We start from the raw sequence: 21150 nt of genomic DNA, 5'->3' as shown, positions 1-21150 counted from the left end.
AGCTGTTGAAGCTTCCTATGTAAATTACCCCTGAGGATGCTAGCCTGTGGGGTAACATGGGGACCCTTTTTTCTAGATATTTTTCTACTGATTCTGGAACAAGAAATCTTGGCAGGAGAGGGGTATAGAAAGAAAGGAATGACAAGAAGTGAATAAAACCACTGCAGTCATAGGTGTAGCAGAGCACTCAGACCCAGGAACTCGCCAAATCAGAGAAGAGGACTATGGGAAACATTCTCCACAAGCTTGGTGGGAGACCCCCCATGCCATAGTTAAACCCTGAGATGCTGACTGTCTTCTCAGACTTTTGACTGGAATAAAAAACTGACCAGACCTTGGGCCGACTACATGAGCATATGGCTGTGATTAACGATGAGGAAGTAGAACTCCAGAGGTCATGGCAATATCTATATTTTGCCCTCAAGACAGACCTTTTATACTAGGTAGATCAAGACCAGCAGATGAAGGAGGTTCAAACACAATTCCTGGTGCCTAGAATATATCGCTGTAAACTCCTTCACTTGGTATAATCCATACCCTGTAAAGGTCATTGGGGAAAAGACAAAACTAGGTCCAGAATTTTGGCACTTTTTTGTGGCCCAGTATACACAAAGAGACCAAAGATTTCTGCGCCTTCTGCCCTGAATGCCAACTAATGGTTTCCAAAGGTATCCCCGGGGCTACACTAGACATGCCTCAGCACTGCTCTTGCTCATGAGGATGAGAGCTTGAGGTTTCAAGGGAGCAACAACTCGCTGTCAGACTGCCAGAGGAGCCAGCATTAGGCTGTCTCTGAGCTAGTTAAAGCCTCTTGGATTACAAGGGAAGAAGATGGGGACAAAAGCCCTGAGGACCAAGGGCTTTCTTTTGGTCTCATTTACGTTATGTTTATTGACTGCCTTTTTGTTGATTTAACTTAAATCACCACTGTCTGTGTCAAGGACCGACCCAGGCTGTTCAAACTCGGACTTTGCCCAAGGCAGTATCCTTGTCAACTGAAAAATACCCTCTTTTGCGTCACATACTCGTATCTGACAAAGTTTTGAGGAACCCAGTTTAATTAATGAATACAATGGTTATATAAATTACAAAACTGAATCATGTAACATACTGTATTTTAGCCAAATGAAATACACCTAATTCTGAGATATACTTTGTGTGACAAAAAATATAGGCCCTAGCTGGTGACAACATTTTACTGGGTAATTTGTATTGGAAGAAAACCTTTGGCTCACTGGGATCATTAGCTAGATCTCTGAGTCTAATACAGCATTAAAACAACAACTATCATATTCCAAAAATATGACAGTCCAATAAATAACTAGCACAATATCTGTACAGATATAGAAGGACAATTATATTTCAAACTATAGTCAATACAAAATAAAGTTAATCTGACGTTTCTATCTCTAACACATTCACCTTAAGATAAACCATATTGTAATAAATACCTTTAAATTCTCATACACTAATGAAGGGGTTTCTGCTGCTTCTGCTTTACTGCAGGCAAAAGTCTGTGTTGATTATACAGGCATTTCTACTTAGATCAGTAACACAAAGGCCAATCACTCCTGTCAATGTCAATTTTAAAAAGTGACAAACTTTAGTAGATAAAATGGAAGCCAAACTACATAGTTTAAAGTTTCAAGCTAAGGTTAGAACTCAGGATGTGGCTCTAGCAGACTGGAAGGGACAGTGTAGGACATTTGTAAAATTGCCCTGTGATTCAAAATTTTTATATATATATAAAATGATAATAAGCTCATATATACTACTATTTACATGTTGAAACAAAGATACATTTTTAAAGATCTTCTACAGAATATTTTTATAATTTCTCAATTATTTTTCAGTATCCACTCTTATTCTCCTTTTACTAGAGGTGAGTAAAAAATACATAGTACCTTCTATTCCTTGCATGATCTTTTCATGCACTCACATGGTTTCAGCTGTCATCTTTATGCTGATAACTCAGAAGTTTACCTTTTCACTCTTGCCCTGTTTACCAAGATACTATTCTGTATTTCAGCCTGTCTCCCTTACATGACTGAAGTGAATTCAAACTCCATTGCAAGGATCATCCTTTTTTGCCTGTTCTGACCATGTCACCCCTTCTTCGACTTTCTCCACTCGTTATCTCTTTTCCATTAAATTAAGTTCAAGAATCTTTTCTAACCTTTACAGATTTGCCTCTTTGTACTTATCTGCTCTCCTTTCCTTTTGCATTGCCCTGCCTCTTCTTCTCCATGACCACCCATTTGCCCACTTCTCCCATGGCTGTCTTTGCACCTTTTTTGATGCTGCCCCCACACACATGCTCTTCCCAAACTGATCTATTGCCAGTAACCTGTCCTCCTTCAAATCCCTCTTTGATGCCCACTTTCATAAAGCCTAAAAGAAAGAACAGAAAGAGTCAGAGACACCTGTACTTAAGGGTTTTTTCACTATTTTAAAAAAATATATAAAATGTATACAAAGGGTATATATTTGATTGACTTCTTCTCCCCCACTCTTAGTATGTCACTTGTCATCAGCGGTTCTCAAACTTCATTGCACCGTGACCCTCTTCTGACAACAAAAATTACTACATGACCCCAGGAAGGGGGACCGATTATTGAGCCTGCCCAAGCCCCACTGCCCTGGGTGAGGGCAAAGCTGAAGCACAAAGGCTTCTGCCCTGGGTGGGGGAAATGTAACCTTAGCCCTGGGTGGTGAGGCTTGGGCTTCAGTCCTGGGTGATAGAGCTTGGGCTGCAGACTTGCTGGGGCCCAGGCTAACACCAGCCTTGGTGACCCCATTAAAATGGGGTCATGACCCACTTTGAGGTCCTGACCCATAGTTTGAGTACCCCTGTCTTAGATGATAAACCCCTTGGGTCAGAGACTGTGTCTTCCTGTGTGTTTGTACAGTTTGGAGCACAATGGGTTCCCCATCCAGATTGGAACCTTGGGACTCTCTCACAACAAAAATGCATAACAATAAAACCCATTCTCCTTACAGATCCAACAGTTTTGATAGACAACACAGAGCTATGTCCAATTGTTACTTTTGGATACTATTTTGTCATTCCTGAAAGCCTCAATTTCACTGAGAAGACTTCTAGCAATAATAGAACACCACATGGTAGCTCCCAGGGTGGTTTACTAAGATGAGACTATCAAAATATCCTACTTTTACCTGTGATTCTATGCACATATAATATGAAATGGGCACACACTTTTAAAATCCTATATAGTTCATCTGTGTGCTGTAGATGACTCTCTCTCTCTCTCTCTTTCTTGTTTTGTAACCCAACGTTACACTACATTTATTCCAGGCAGAAACTAACGAAGTAGTTTTGAACTGATCCATAAAAAAGCTTTGTCTAAAACAAATTATGCTAATGTACAGGATAAGATGAAAATGAACAAACAACTCCCCCTTTTATTTGATTGTATGGACAGTTTGAGATTTATTTGCTTATTCATCATTTCTGAAAATAAAGACATACCTCATTTGTTGGAAACTAACTGTATAATTCAGTTAACATAAAAGTTATTAAAATGATGCAAGGGTTATTTTGACTTCTATTATTTCACAAAAGTCACATAAGATCTTTCTCCATAAATCTAGTAATAATGTCATATCTTGATATGTGGCCAGCACTGTTCTGTTCCCAGAATTTAAAAGAACTAATAATTCTGGATTAGGAACCAAAGAACTAAACAAGGCTAATTATTTTCTCAGTACAACTAATCTCCTAAATAATATTAAAAGCCCATAGTTTCTCTTTATATTTCAATTGAAGGAGAGTAAACTATTTGCATTTATTTGATAAAGAAGCACTCTGCACAGTTTAAAGGTTGAATTTCCTAGGTTCTTGAACAGGTAGCAAAAACAATGCACTTCTCTTTCACTCTTCCCCATCTATACCAAGAACTGTTTCACACACCAAGTATGAGGCAGTAGATGTCAAGACTGATTGTTTTTTGCTCTACAAAGGTTTAAACATTAAAAGACAACTGGCCAAATCTGGGCCCATTTTACAAGGCAGCAGAGGAAGTAGCATCCCTACATTGTTGTATAAACTGGCTGCACGTTGGGAGTGGGCCCTCCTCTCTGCCAGTGATGCCAGCCTTGACTGCCTACTTGTCTGCTGCTTGTGGGAACAGGAGGTTTGTGCACATCCTTCTAACAAGTCTTCACCGATCCTAGTCACATCTCTCCTTCCAGCTCAGGCCATGGTAGTTGCAGTACTAGTCTACATGGGCCATTGTAGCAGGGAGATAGGGCAATTCCTGGTTTCTTCATTTTTTTCCAGGTCCTGGGGAGATCACCTGGTGGTCTCTTGCCCCCTCACATCCCCAGGGAAGACATGGAACAAAGAGACAATCTGTGGCTCAATGAGCCCTATCAACTCTGCACTACTGACAGCAATGTTTTGGAGTTCTCAACTGGAAGATCACTCCATGGGTTATTCTGCCTGCCCAGTCTTTCCCCAGCCAATTCTTAGTTAACTGAGAATGAACTTGTTCTCACTTGGATTTCCAGAAGGCACTACACATACACAGTGATATACATATCAGTTGAAACGGACTGAGCCACGGACTTCATCCATGGTAGTGGGTTGCAGTTGGATGACTACATAAAAACTCAGGTGCAGTTTGGAGTTCACTGTGATAGCTTAACCAAATGAGTTCCTTATCTCCCCCCTCCCCAAACCTTCTCCTTTCTTCTTCTTTTTCATCACTCTTGACAAAACCACTAACATCCCAGTCACTCTGGCCCATCACCTTGGTGCTATATTGGACTCATCACTTTGCTTTTCCCAATACAACGATACTATTTACAAATCTTGCAGCTTCTCCCTTGTCAACATCACTAATCCACCTTTTTCTCTCCATTCCTATGGTGAAATATCCAGTTTAGGCCCTCATTATATCCCACCTTGATTATAACAGTGCCCCCCTTCCATCCTTACAAACTGCTGCGGCTAAATTCAACTTCCTTGCCCATTAGTTTGCTCACAGAATTCCCCTTTGAGTCCCTCCATTGGATTCCCATAGAATTTTGTAACAAACTTAAGCTTCTTGTCACTACTGTAACTCCTCACTTAAAGTCGTCCCGGTTAACGTTGTTTCGTTGCTCATCAATTAGAGAACATGCTCATTTAAAGTTGCACAATGTTCCCTTATAACATTGTTTGGCAGCTGCCTGCTTTGTCCACTGCTTGTAGAAAGAGCAGCCCGTTGGAGCTAGCTGTTGGGGGCTTGGAATGCGGGTGGACCAGCAGCCCCCCATAGCACCTCCCCTAAGTTTCCTGTGCGGCAGCTGCCCAGCAGGCTATCAATTGCTGGGCAGTTCAGCTGTCCCTCCCCACACCGCCATGTGCTGCTCCTGCCCTCTGCCTTGGAGCTACTCCTGGGAGCCTCCTGCTTGCTGTGAGGTGGGGAGGGGGAGGGAGAAGAGTGGTGCTGATATCAGGATGTCTCCCTGCTCCTGCCCACCACTCCTTTACCCCATCTCCACAGAGCAGGGGGGATACACGATAGGCTCAGGATGTAGGGAGTTTGCAGGCAGCATCTGTCGTCTCAACTTGCTGATCTACTTAAAAAGGCAGTGTACTTAGAATGGGTTCTGCATACTTAAAGGGGCAATGCACATATCTCTCTCTCACACACATGGTGTGTGCATGTGTGTGTCTCTCTCTCTCTCACACACACACACGGTGTGTGTCTCTGTCTCTGTCATGCTGTGTCTCCTCCCTCCATTCGTGCTGCCTTGTAGAGTGTGAAGCTACATTAACAATGTGTTAATGCTTGAGGGCTCAGCCAACTGCTAGTTCATCATTTAGCAGTAAGGCATTCCCTGGGAAATATCCCACCCTCTTCCACCCTCTGACTCTACCACCTCAACCAAGCTTCACAATGATCATTGCTGTGTACAGCATTAAATTATTTAAAACTTATACTGTGTATATATGTGTGTGTGTGTGTGTGTGTGTGTGTTTCCCCTGGAACCTACCCCCCCCCTTTACATTAATTCTTATGGGGAAATTGGATTTGCTTAACATGGTTTTGTTTAAACATGGTTTAGTTTAACATGGTTTAACATGGTTTAGTTTTTTCAGGAGGAGTTACTGTACTTTCAAAACTCTACATAACTCTACCCCTCCCTATTTATCCTCCCTTGTCAAGCTTCATATTGTTCCTCTCCACATCCCACCTTCTCATGAGCTTCTTATACAATCAACTCTGTGTCTTCTTCCATGCAGCTTTGTCATAAATATAAAGGGAAGGGTAAACACCTTTAAATCCCTCCTGACCAGGGGAAAAACCCTTTCACCTGGAAAGGGTTAAGAAGCTAAGATAACCTTGCTGGCACCTGACCAAAATGACCAATGAGGAGACAAGATACTTTCAAAGCTGGAGGGGGTGGAAACAAAGGGTTCTCTCTGTCTGTGGGATGCTTTTGCGGGGACCAGAGCCGGAATGCAGGTCAGAACTGCTGTAAAGAGTTAGTAAGCAATCTAGTTAGATATGCGTTAGATTCTGTTTTGTTTAAATAGCTGATACAATAAGTTGTGCTGAATGGAATGTATATTCCTGTTTTTAGAGTCTTTTTGTAACTTAAGGTTTTGCCTAGAGGGATTCTCTGTGTTTTGAATCTGATTATCCTGTAATGTATTTACCATCCTGATTTTACACAGGTGATTCTTTTACCTTTTCTTTAATTAAAATTCTTCTTTTAAGAACCTGATTGCTTTTTCATTGTTCTTAAGATCCAAGGGTTTGAGTTGGTGTTCACCTATGCAAATTGGTGAGGATTTTTATCAAGCCTTCCCCAGGAAAGGGGGTGTAGGGCTTGGGGGGATTTGTGGGAGGAAAGACATTTCCAAGTGGGCTCTTTCCCTGTTATTTTTGTTCTATGCTTGGTGGTGACAGCAATAAGGTCCAGGGACAAAAGGTAAAATAGTTTGTACCTTGGGGAAGTTTTAACCTAAGCTGGTAAAAATAAGCTTAGGGGGTTTTTCATGCAGGTCCCCACATCTGTACCCTAGAGTTCAGAGTGGGGAAGGAACCTTGACAAGCTTCCTATACACAGTACGACTACCCTAAGTTCATCCACAAGGCCCCTACATTGTCCACATTTTAGTCCCTCTTGAAGACTTCCTTCCACTGTGCTACCTATAGCAAATCAAGTTGATCTGTATGTAAATCACATATAAATTGTCCTTTCAGTACCCCTCTGTCTATTCAGTCATCCTTAGATTGTGAACTCCTTGGAGCAGGGACCATCCTTTTTAAGTCTTTGGAAAGTACCTAGGACATAGCGGGTCTGAGCTTGGGTAGCACCTCCTGGGCAGCAATGTCCACACTGCTATTTTTAGCACACTAGCTAAAGGAGAGCTAGTAGGGTGAGTTTGTCTAGCTGTACTGGGAATCACACATCCCAGTTGCAGTGTTCTCATACCCTAAGAGCTATTATGAAGTTAAATTCAGCACAAATTCTAGATTATACTGGAGACTTTAAAACAAAAAGTCAGAATTTTAGTAAAACTGTTGTATCATGGACCTTAGTGCAGCTGTCAGTTTCTTCTTTATCTTGTTGGCATTATTGTTAAAGTGATGAAAACAAAAATCACCATCTGATCTTTGTGTGTTTGTTCTTCTGAAATTAGTTAAATTCCATTATTGCGTTAATAATAAATAATAATATCTATAATAAATAAATAAAATTTTGTTTTAGGATCTCAAGAGGAGCAGCAAAGCCATTAAGGATCACATTAAACCTCCAGTTTCAATGGTGAGAAGTGTAATTTAAATTTCGCTAGCCAAGTCTTGGCATAAACTTGGGGGGAATTTGGCTCTGCTCAAAGGAACAGCCTTCTGTCAATGTCAAGAATTATCCTAAAGAGCAAAAACAGTGAACACAAAGGGCTGCACTGAACCTTCTGACTCAAAAACCAACAGCAGTGAGCAAGGATTAACGTTTATCTGAGCTTTCCATTTGTTTCCTTCATTGCAGACACATTAATATGTATGCCATGACTTCATGGCTATATATTCTAGCAATGGAACAGTACAACTACAGGAAAAAAAAATAGGAAATCCAAATATGGCATATTTTAAACTGATGTCTCTGTAGAGAAATTAAAATCAGGGCCTATATGCTAAATAAATAATCCACTTCAGATTGTATTGGGAGTTCAGTTAAAGCAACACTAAATGGATACTAGATATAAAATGGATTATGTGGAACGGATTTGAATATTGACAAATTATGTGGTAGAGTAATGATGTCTTAACCAGTCAGGGAGGTTCAACTTACTTGTAGGCATTTTGGTAGTGTAAATAAATGAAATGTGTAAGATGAGATGCCTAAGCATCCTACAGTGGAGGAAAAGGAGTCTAATTGCCCAGAGTTAGATAGTAGGACATCTAAATGAGAAATGGAAGTCAGAAAAAAGTATGCCCTGGAGAAAAAAAGGATTGTTATCAAGGCCAGAGGAAAATATGCTCATCCTTCGGTAATGTAAATTAGAATATCCTCACTGCACCAGGTACACTTGCATCACAGTACCAAAGGCCATGCAGCACAACCAGCCAGAACGACAGAATCAGGACACAGAACATCCAACACTATGCCCACTGATGGACTTGAAAGGCACAAGGAAATAGGTGACTCAAACAAAGAGGCATCTCACAGCAGTATGTTACATTGCATGGCCAAGTGTCTATCCACTAGGTCAGCAGACACTAGGTCAGAAAGTTGTTGCTGTGAACAAAAACTCAGTGCACTGGCACTAATCTCAGCACGTAACAGATGGCATCAGAAGGATGATAAGTCAGATGATGGCAAGAAAATTTAATAAATCCTCAGGAAAACTGAATATACATAGAGCACAAACTAGAGGTAACCACTGCTTTGCCCAACAGTGTGTCAACATCACAGCCAAGAAAGACAGGAGATTTCAGAGATTTTTATACTTCTTTCTTTTTCTGGTGTCTTTGCACACACATGCCTTCACTTTTCTTATGTTTGTGGTTTATATTGTTGAAAACAGAAAGTATTTCCTATCAGCGTTGCTAGTTACACACTTCCATTGATTTGAGTTAAAGCTATACTAGTACAATTACACTTGGGCTACATTACGTACTCCAATTTTCACCTGAATTTTGTCTACACTGGCAAATGAAAGACAAAACTTTTGTCATTCAGAGGTGTTAAAAAAACACACACACACCGGCCCCCGAAAGACAAAAGTTTTGCTGACGACAAGCGCCGGTGTGAACAACACTTCCGACAAAGCTAACGCCACTTGTTGGGAGTGGAAGTTTATTGTCGGCAGGAGCGCTCATTCCTGCTGACAAACAGTGGCTACACTGCACACCTTTTAGTGGCATGGCTGTAGCGGCACAGCTGTGTCGCTAAAAGTTGTGTAGTGTAGACATAGATATACTAAACAAGTATAATGCTATTTTCTACTTAAACTCTATTCTTTTGTCACAATTTGACCTTATAGTTCCATTTTATTTGCAGTTGCATTGTTCCTGGATTTGGGACATTGCTGAATCTTCAATAAAACTGTTGCGTCTTTGATAAAACTTATTCCAATAAACTCTGTTGGAAAAATAGTTTTTGTTGTATTATGTGGTATTAGTGTCATATCCTACCTTAGACCAGTCTCCCATTCTCCAGACATAGCATTTGGAATAGTCCTCACAGTCTTCCTCTTCTTTAGGTCTTGTGGACAAAACACACTTCTTTCGGGGATTGGTGCACCTCACAGTCCGATGTCGTACTCCTTTGCCACATTTTATAGAACACTGTAGGATACAGAAAGATGTGATTTACGCTTCTACAAGACACAAAAAATATATGCTAATATTAAATCTAGTGATCTCAGCAGCCTCTACTTTCCATGACACAACATTCTGGTAAAAGAATGTTAGACTGAGGGCTTGTCTTCACTACTGGGGTAAATTGACCTAAATTACGCTACTCCAGCTACGTGAATAACATTTGGACCCTGAGACTAAAAATATCATAAGACATAATAACATAAGTCACCAAGACTAAAAATTCCATCCTGATAAGTGAAAGTTTTGGAAAATTATGATCAGCTGACCATAAAGAGTTATAATAAAAATTTTAGGCAACCTTACCTATAAATGGCACGCTCCTTAATATACATATGTATGAGGAAGAGATACATATATATATTAGATACACACAAAATAAAAAAGCAGCTAAAAAGGAAACAAAGTGAACTAAAACATCCTTGAAGAAATTCTAAATACTTTTCAAAGTATGAGACGGAATAAAACTTCAAATAAACCACAAAAGGATATAACAGACCTTAATTGGAATGAATTTTGAAATTGCAGAAGTAAATATCACAGATCTATATGCAGCAATCCAATTTGTTCTACCACATGAAATGTCACTAATTTAGATAAAAAATAATAAAAAAAATTCAATTGCATATAAAACATGTGAAAACTGTGCTACAATAAAGCCAGGGCAAAAGATTTATTGACTGGAAGGCCTTAATCAGCACATTTTCTTTCAGCTATTCCCACTTATATAGCCAAAAAATTACAACATTTCTTATTCAAGACGATTCTGATTGCAAGTTCAGGAAGCAGTGGCATATGGTGGAACTGGGGATTAGAAACACCTCGCTCCTTAAAAATTATTTCTGACCCCTCCCCCCTGACACATACACAATCATTACTGATCTCCCAGATAAAACCAACCAACTAAACAATTTAGGGTTCTTTCTTCTTCCCTGATAAATAAATTCCATTCTTCCAATTGTTCCTCTGCTGTAACCCCACCTCTGCTCCTTCTGAAAATGAGCAGACAGCTCACCCTGCATTCTTCTCCTTACCTTTGCACCCCATCCTCACCAGATCATAGCCTCTCCCTTTCAACTGCCCACCTCTGCCAGTTCATAGGCCCAGCCACTCATCAGATCACTACCTCTCACTGCTTCACCTCTTTTACCGCCCCATTCTCCAGGTCCCCTTCTCACTCTTTCGTTTGAACACAGGCACAACCTGCTCCTTCCTTGCAAACACAGGATGGCCATCACCTCACTCTCTCTGCTTCAGATTCCCTCTCTTGGGACTCTGATGCTGCTCCTGAGGTGTGGGTGGAGATCTACAACTAGGCCTGTGCCTATACTCAGATTCTGGGGCTACCCTCATTTTGCACTAGAGGGGAATGGAAACACAGCTTCTGAACATGTGTAGCACTCAGCATTGCCCTATACTTAAAATGGCAGGATGAGCCCTTTTAGCGGCTAAATCTCTATCAGTCCTCTCTGACTGTCTCTCTCCTGGTTGAACTCTACAGTTCTATGCCACTGAAGAAACTGGGCACTGCCATTTCCTCCATCCCTAATTGTATTCTATGTTGCTGCACTGAAGGACTAGACTCTGCCAACCCCTATTCCCCTTCCTCAGTCTACTTTCTGGTACTCTCCACTGTGTTGACAGAGAAAAGAGAGAAAAGAAAGGCATATGCAACAAATGGTTTTGTTTATTATAAAACAGAAACAAATTACAGAGAATTTAATAGATAGGCTTAGCCCTATTTGTCCCCATCAGCTGCCACTGGCAGGAAGTAATAATACCTTCCTGGATTTGGGCTTTTGAAAATGTTTCAGAGCAGCAATTGGCTAAAAGGGGAAAACTCTAGGTAGTGGGTTTTATTACTCAATCATCTTTAATTCCAGAGAGATTAGAGTTGTGGCATGAAGGACCAAAAAATACCTTAATCTGGGATGTGCCACTTGTCAAAGTTCAATAGACATCAGTTATTCCAAATCCATTAAACTGAGGAAGTTTTGTCCTTGTCTAATTCTGATGCCATATATGTGAGGTAATACTTTTTACTAGTAAAAGTTACAGATAACACTTGGACTACAGCTTTCTGTACCCCCCTATAAGGGTCTCAACAAAATCTCTAGAAAATTTTAAGAAACAACAGTAGATAGTGAATAATGCATACACTGCACCTCAGACCACACTCCAGCTTCCCACACAGTCATACAATCCTGGCCTTCACAGCGCTGTGCAGAAGCAGGTTTTGGCCCAAGACAATCTCTTTCCCTAGCTCTAATCAAGGTTCCATTTCTGAGCTGCTGAGTACAGGCAACTTGTCTATTCTGGGTTCCTTTTCCACATGTCCTTGAACAAGGAGTCCATTCGGTCATCATCCATCTACAAAGAAACAAAAATAATAGAATAATAGAAATCAGGGATGGAAAAGACCGATAAGGTTATCTTGTCTCTTTTCCTGTCAACAGGATTGTTCTCTAACGTATATTTTGAGTGCTTTGTCCATTTTTAAATAACTCTAGCTATGACCATCACATTGAGAAGGAGATGAATTTAACTCAACTCATCACACATTTAAGAAATGTATTCTAACATTTAGATTAAATTTTTCTTTCCAATTCCATCAATTATACCTAATTATTCAATCCTTTATATAACATAAGCTTTCCCCTTCTCCTTTCTTATCATTCTAATTAGAAATGTATCCAAATGTAAAGTTTTAAAAGCAGAAGGTTACTTACCAGTAACTGTTGTTCTCTGAATATTTCCCCTTGCAGATACACACTATGTGAATCATATGCCCTGCCACACAAACCATGGAACTCTTTGAAAGCAGTGAACGGTTAGGGGTGTGCACACTTGTGCCTCAGACTCACTATTCTGGTCCCAAGGGTATAAAAGTCCCTTCACTTATGAGTTCATCTCTAACTCCAGACACACCATTTATATTTCTGAAGTACAGCGGAATAAGAAAGGGTCAGTGTGGATCTGGAGAGCCAATACATTTGGAGACCTATAGTTGCTCGTAAAAAGAAAAGGAGTACTAGTGGCACCTTAAAGACTAACCAATTTATTTGAGCATAAGCTTTCGTGAGCTACAGCTCACTTCATCAGATGCATTCAATGGAAAATACAGTGAGGAGATGTATATACACACAGAACATGAAAAAATGGGTGTTATCATACACACTGTAAGGAGAGTGATCACTTAAGATGAGCTATTACCAGCAGGAGAGCTGGGTGTGTGTGTGTGTGTATGATAACACCCATTTTTCATGTTCTGTGTGTATATAAATCTCCTCACTGTATTTTCCACTGAATGTATCCGATGAAGTGAGCTGTAGCTCACGAAAGCTTATGCTCAAATAAATTGGTTAGTCTCTAAGATGCCACAAGTACTCCTTTTCTTTTTGTGAATACAGACTAACACGGCTGCTACTCTGAAACCTGTCAGTTGCTAGTAAGTAACCTTTCCAGAATCTTCCAGAGCTCCGGATGATCTCTGTGCATCCCTCAAAAGTCAAAGCTTTCCAGAGGGTTCTGCCCTTTGGTGCAGACTACAGGTGCATCCCAGGCATCTTAACTGACAGTATTTAGAAAATTGAAGTTTACAGTGGACATTCCAGATTTCTGTCATGCTCACTCTGAGCAAACATCACATATAAATATTTTAATTTATTTTTCTTTATGATTAGGCTCAAAGGCTCAATGTCCATATTACAGCTTGTTACGAGAGACATATAAATAGACATCTAAAAAATGGCAGGTGTCGGTAACAAATAACTAATAATGCCAGTTAATGTTTAGAAAATTCCTAAACCCACAGGAGTGAAATTCCCCCATCAGTGAAATAATGTTTGTTTTGTAATTTTTTTAAAATACAAAATGTTTGACTACTTTGAATTCAGGTCTATGAGATACCTTCTAGATTGTTCCAAGTGGCACTTCTTATTAGCAGCTTTATGATTATGGCTTTATATGCTATTTAAATTATGTGATACCTCTGCTATGTGTAAAAACAGTGCAACACATTTAAAAATAATTATCATTGATAGGATCTCAGAAAAGGAGCAGATTTCTCCCATTTCTATCCCTCACTATTGGGACAATAAAAATGATCACTCTATAAAGGTGAAGTTCTTCAGCCTATGTTATGCAGGAGATCAGAGGAGATGATCATAGTGGTTCTTTCTGACCTTAAAATATATTATGTTTTTTACTTTACAGACTTTTTCTGTTAAAGACTTTCTAAGGAAACTGATGTTTTTTCAATATTTTTATGCATGTTTCTTTAAAATATTTTACTAGTAATTTAATTTGTTTTCTTCTCTCCTTTGCCTTATTTAAAAAAAACTATTCACCCTTCTATCCATATAATTTTGATCCCAGTCTTGCCAATCTGACACACACATGCATATTGATGCAAATAGGAATTTTGCCTGTGAGAGGACTATGGTACTTAACACAGTCTTCATTTCTCATGATCACATAAGTCTGGTAACAGGGATTGAGTATGATGATGATCATGAAAAATACCATCTGATACCTTTATATTTGAATTTCCCTTCTCTGAAACATAGCAACCACTCTAACTTGCATGCTTACTGTATTAAAGTCCAGAGATTCTCCTTAACCGTATGGCATCAACAACTCAGAGAAAAGCTGGTACTCTCTGAAGTTTAACAAAAGCAGCGTTACAGACAGAATGCTTACTGCAGTCACCAGGAGCAGAGGATGCAGAACTCCACATTTCCCACAGAAAATCCCCATCATGCACAGGAAATGAGCCAGCTATTACACCCCATTAAGGTGCCCAGCTACATTCCCTGTGTGTCCAGTCAACTCTGCTGACTGGTGAAAAGGGAAGGCCATGAATCTGCCTTTCCCCCAACAACTTAGCCAACTGGAGCACTATCAGGGAGCAGTCTCTGTGCTCAGAGTGCAGGAACTACAGCTGAGATCAGCCCCTTTTCTGTGGATGAAATTTAAAAAAAAGGCTAATTGTGCCTTTTCTACCCCTTGCACACAGAATATAGATCCATAGACACTGGTGATGTTCGTGCTTCAAAGGAATTGGGAAGATCAGTAAAGAAAAATAGAAAATTTGAAGTATTTACTTTCTAGTGTAACAAGTGTTTAGTGTGTGCTGTTAAGGATTATGATCCCAATTCAACAAAGTTCTTAAGCACATGTTTAACTTTAAGCATATGCTTAAATCGATTCCCGTGATTTCCACCACTTAACATTAATTACAGTTTAATGTAATTGAATCACTATCACCTTGTCTGGCACGGTTGTTCATTGCACTTTCGGACCTGTGGCTCAGGCTTTGTTAAATATTTGCATTTCTTATTGTCCACAGTACTGATATTCTTATTCATAATCTTTGTGCAAGATACTGTTGTCTTTCTTTCTCCTAATAAAACATAAAGCAAAGATACATGGAAAAATGGGAAATGTCCAGCTTTCTTTAAAAAAAATCTATGTTGAGTCGCAGGTAACTTTATCTGATAAAACTACCATCTTTATGTGTAATTGGTATGAAAGATGTGAAATAAAATACAGCAAGTTATTCTCAGATATAGTTTTCTATACATATGTACATTATACAAGTTTTAGTTTCACATGTGAAAATTTACAAACCATTGATTAAAAAAGTAAATATTTTATGAAAAAAAACATAAGCTGTATTCATCCACTGGCTTAGAAAAATGAAGTATGCCATTTCTACATTTTATAATGGCAATTATGGAAACCAATGATACCAGGAATAATTAAAGGTGGAGGGATCTGGTTGGCTATAAAAGAAGTTGTGATTTATAATTCCACAGAAAAAATACATGTTAATTATAAATACATTTGTAAAAATCACACCAAAGCACACATTCTTCTCTACCCAGACACAAACCTTTACCAATACCACAACTACTGTGCTCCACAACCTTATCTCTGCACCCATGTGATGCCAGACTTCCTACTTCCTCCTTCCAACACACTAAACAAGCACACCAAACTCCACACTAATAGTGTAGGGAGCAGGTACATTAATTGATTTTAAGGCTGGTGAGAACTATTGTGATGGTCTAGCATGACCTGCATAACAAAGGCAACAGAATTTCACCCACTCATTCCTGATTCTAGCCCAACAACTTGCCATCAAAGAAGAACATATCTTTTAGAAAGCTATCCAGACTGGAATTAAAGACACCAGACAGTGGAGAATTTATTGTATCCCTTGTTAATCTGTTCCAATGGTGAAGTACATCTAATCTGAAGTTTGCTGATTTAAACTAGTAATTTGATAATTTGGTAAAAGGGTGTGAGCAGGAGGAAGGCAGAGTTAAGACTGTGGTGTATGATAGTGATAAGGAATGTGCCTGTGGATGCAGAAGTAAAGGATGTGTGTACGTATTTTTATGTATAATTTGTGTGTGGCTACCTTAACTGATTTACATTTTTCTGTGTATGTCCACGTGTGTATATTTACATGCATACACACACATATAAATAAATAACATTTGCATGTGATTGCCTTAACTATTTTACAGGTTTGTGTATGTATGTGTCCAAATATGCAGGCATACAGGCATTCACCCATACACCAAACTTGTTTTGCCAAATAGTTGATTACACACAAATTACATATCTAAATATATATGCACAAAACCTTACAGCTTCTTTGATACTTCCTTTTTATTATTCATTTTAAACATTATTTAAATAAATATGTGTTAGTAAACTGTTATTTCTGATTAATCAGATGTTGACAATAACAGTTTAAACTCAAATCTTTCCACATCATGCAGTCTGTAACACTTTAAATTATGTTATTTCTGTACATAAGAACAGACAATCAATAGGACAGTTACAATGAATGTTTCTTTTGTCAAAAATAAATAATCCTGAGCTGTAATTTTGAGCATTTGCATTAAAATATCTCAAAAAGAGGAATTTTAGGTTACCTAAACTAATTTAAATAACATCACAAGCTTATGCCAGTTACAGCAGAAAAGGATGATAAACAGACATAATGAAACACTTTGCTAAATGTTTATCTAAGTTGTCATGTAGAATAAATTACTAGGATTAATGTTACATTTGAGCTTTTCTCAGAAAATGAGAAACACTAGAAATGGTATACTTATGAGAGTTCATGATAAATGCAAGTACTGGAATTACAATAAAAAATACAGCAGGAAGTCATTAAAAGTGTTAATATTCTAAAATGAATCCAAGGAGTGGCACTGCTTAGAAAAGGAGATGCTGCTTGTAGCAAGTACAGAATGCGTACAGAGGAGAGTTCTCTTACCAAACCGCAAACATACATATCCATGGAAACTCGTCTGTAGAGAATTAAGGATTGTTCACAGAGTCAAAATAGCTGGGACAGTGAGTTCTTTCAACTATTATGATGAATAAGTGGTATGTTTCCAGCTTCTACTATTTGAGTCAATAGGAGAAGCACAGCAATTTTCAGGATTAGAAGTGACCATGTCAGGAGAGTAGTATGAAATGCAGAATACCAAGACAGTGCAACCTCGGGAGACTTGCTAAGCAACAAGTAAAGGAGTGGGTGAGCAGGGGATAGACATAAGAGGAGTCAATGAATATTTAAAGAAGATATACATGATGGTTGGAGATTAATTACTTTTGTTGGTCCATGGTGGTATAATTAGGAGTTATAAGATTAAATTTTAAAAAGGGGAAATTTGGACTGTATATCAAAAATAGCTTTCTGACAATACTTCTGTTGGTGAGAGAGACAAGCTTTTGAGTCACACAGAACTCTTCAGGTCTGGGAAAGGTATTCCTAGTGTAACAGCAAAATGCAAGATGGAAAGGATTATTTATCATAAGTAGTTAGCACATATTGTAAGGGACCATTTAAGATAGAGTGGCCCGACAACATCTCTGCAGTCATAGGACAAAAAGAGGAGGTTAGAGGGTTAAGACTGTTGTAATAAGCCATAAATCCAGTGTCTCTTTTCCGTCTATGATTTTTAGTATCTAGCACAGTAATGAATTTAAGCTTCCAGGCTTATATTTTGAAAGCATTATGCAGGTTTCCTTTGAGGATGAGGACTGATAAGTCAGATATAGAGTGATCGTATTGTGAAAAGTCAACCCAGGGAAGTGGATGGTCAAGGAGATGGACTATGTGGCTGATGATTAAATACTTTGATAATGGATGTCTTAGGAGCTAATAGAAGACCTAGTATATTTTTACTCTATCTTCTGGGGTTCTGTGTGTCTTTGTGAGCAAACAAGAAACACAGAGAAAGGGCCACTCAGAATATATAGCAGTGCAAATGTCACCTATGTTTTCAATTCTGCAAGAGCTTGAGAATGATAAAGTAAACAGGATAGTGAATGAGAATAAAAAAGCATAGCATATATTATGCAGCACACCTATCCTGCAACAGGAGAGAAGAACAGGCATAAGAAAAAGGTAGTAGTAATCAAGTGACTATAATTAGAAACACAGATAGCAATGCCTATTGATGTGAATATGAGTGTAGTGAGATTTTTCCAGTATCGTGTAATTATCACACTATCATTATTATTATGCCATTTGTGTACCCCTCAGTTTACAGACATAAGATGACAAGGGGTAAAATTTTCAGAAGTATTTAAGGCCTGATCTGGGTTAATGTAAGCTGCCTTGTGTTGATCTAGCTGTGGAAGTGTCTTCACTTAATTTTGGCTCCCACTGACATAAGTGCCTCTCTAGGCTGATTTAGTAACACCACCTCCCCGAGTGGTGTAGAGTCACGGTCGATTTACTTAGGTTGACGCAGTCTCAGTGCAGACGCTGCACTGCTTATATCAATTGTTACTGACTTTCAGGAGCCATCCCAGAATGTCCCACGTTGATGTTACAATTGATACAAGAGTTCCTAGTGAGTACTCACACCACTGAAACAAAGAGGCAAGTGTGCATACACACAAGCTATTTAATAGCTGCGGTGGATGTATGCTGATGTAAATTAGGTCGACATAATTTTGTAGTATAGATATGGCCTAAGACCTAGGTATGAAATCTGGTCTAAGACTAGATATGGTCTTGAAAGTCAGTGGAACTTAGAATCCTAAGACCTAGATTTACAAGGGTAGTTAGGTGCCTAAACCCTAAACTTAAGCACATAATTCTGGATTTAGGCACCATGTCCCAATTTTAGGCACCACTGTGATTCTCAAAACTGCAACTGAATCCTGTAGGCACCTAAACTCACTCTGTGACTAAGTTTTTTCAGTCAAAAGCTCCCTTAGAGCTTGTGTTTCTGCCTCTGAGTAGGCATCTGGGTGCCTATCTCCTGCCTAAGCCCCAGTGCAATGTATGAACCAGGGAACATAGGCATTTGCCAATCTAACTTGCATATAGGCCCCAATCTAGTAGGTGTACTTTCCAGATTGATAATATTGTTCATCTTCTAAAGAGTTAGTAATTTTTATGGATTTTAAGTTTTCTTCCATATTTGTAGTTTGCTTTTCTAAACTCACATATTTATGACCACAAGAAACATGCATCTCCCAGTTTATTAATATTGTATCAGTGTTTTCCTATCTGCTGATATACAGCTTTTGTTTCATTTTGTGACACTGGCAGCCCAGATGCCAGCTCTTGCCCAGTATGCAGGCAGTAGTTAAGACTGACAAGCTCATAGCTGGAGACCAGGTTACTTGTATCTTAGTTCTACTCAAAATAGGTATTAGTCTTATAAGAATGTAGTTAGTATTTAGAATCTGTGAAATGCTTGTATGTTGCTGCATGCATTAATCTCACTTATTATATATATATAATGTTATAAGTAGTAGTTAAGTGTTTGCTCTGAAACTGTAAACCCCCATAGTCAGGAGAGAAACATTACCAAGTGTGAAATATTACTTTGCCACAGGATGTGTTATCTCCTGCCCAACAAAAGAAGACTCATAGATGCCACACAAATAACTGTGGAACAACAGAAGACAAAAGTTGTCTGCTCCCCCGCAACCCATTAAAAGGAGACATGCAGGAGAACTCGTCCCATCATCTTGAACTCTGGGGGAAAGGAATCAAAACTGCATCTTTTTGACTGTTTGAACTCTGAAGGGCCAAAGACTCTAAACTGAAGCCAGAGATCCCCAGGGGCTGCCTTCTGGGTCTGCCCTGAAAGACACTTTGAATAGACAGACCACTACAACTCTGTCACTCTTAGGATTTAGATGGTAATTCATTTGTGTGCATATGTTAGTTTGCTTTAACTTGTAAATAAAACAGATGGACATCATACCAAAAGGACTGAAAGTAAAAAATCCATTACAATCAACATACCACACAGACAATGGTGAAAGATTGTGCCACACACTCTCAGAGAAACTGCGGAATCACCTGTTCAACATCCTATATAGCAAACAGTAGAAGATTAAGAATGGGCTCTCAAAACTGAAAATTCTTATAAAAAAACAACCTTCCACACAAACTTCCTCGTGGCTGGACTTTACAAAAACACACACTTCTCTACAGAGGGAAAAAGGCACTAAACTATCTAAACTCCTACATGCCACAAGGGGCCACAACAGTGGTACCCTTGACTCACCCAACAATATTATTAATCTATCCAGCTATACTCTTAGCCTGGCAGAAGAGTCTGTCCAATCTCAGGACCTCTCCTTCTTCCCCACCACCCCTACGAACATGATACAGTTCTGCGGTGACCTGGAATCCCACTTTTGCTGTATCCAACTCAAGGAATATTTCCACCACGCCACTGAACAGCACACTAACCCACAGACACCTTCCTATCAATCATACAAGAAGAAGGATTCTGTATGGACTCCTGACAGTCGAAACAACAGACTGGACTTCTACATAGAGTGCTTCCACCGACATGCATGAACTGAAATTGTGGAAAAGCAGCATCACTTGCCCCATATCTTCAGCCATGCAGAGCACAAAGCCATCCACAGCCTCAGAAACAACTCTGACATTATAATCGAAAAGGTTGACAAAGGAGGTGCTATAGTCATGACTAGGTCAGAGTATGAATGAGAGGATGCTAGGCAACTCTCTGACACCACATTCTATGGGTCACTACCCTCTGATCCCACAGAGGGGTACTAAAAGAAACCTCACCATCTGCTCAAGAAACTCCCTGAAGAAGCACAAGAACAAATACACAGACACACCCCTAGAGCCCCGTCCAGAGGTATTCTATCTGCTACCCAAGATCCATAAACCTGGGAATCCTGAATGCCCCATCATCTCAGGAATTGGCACCCTGACAGCAGGATTGTCTGGTTGTGTGGACTCTCTCCTCAGGCCCTACGCTACCAGCACTCC

The 21150-nt window shown here is 39.3% G+C and overlaps 1 protein-coding gene across 1 annotated transcript in view; it reads right to left on the bottom strand.

Annotated features, from left to right (window-relative positions):
- ADAMTS19 (ADAM metallopeptidase with thrombospondin type 1 motif 19) overlaps window positions 1-21150 on the bottom strand; it is a 279664-nt gene that overhangs the window by 15819 nt on the left and 242695 nt on the right. The window contains exons 19-21 of the mRNA XM_073344873.1: window positions 15111-15246; window positions 12008-12212; window positions 9657-9809 (exon numbers count right to left, since the gene is read on the bottom strand). Of these exons, the coding sequence (XP_073200974.1) occupies window positions 9657-9809; window positions 12008-12212; window positions 15111-15246 (494 nt within the window). The remainder of the gene's footprint in view (window positions 1-9656; window positions 9810-12007; window positions 12213-15110; window positions 15247-21150) is intronic.

This window comes from Lepidochelys kempii, chromosome 5 (genome assembly GCF_965140265.1).
Source record: "Lepidochelys kempii isolate rLepKem1 chromosome 5, rLepKem1.hap2, whole genome shotgun sequence".
NCBI lineage: Eukaryota > Metazoa > Chordata > Testudines > Cheloniidae > Lepidochelys > Lepidochelys kempii.
Note: the sequence above shows the minus strand (reverse complement) of the source record. Positions and strands in the feature narration are given on the sequence as shown.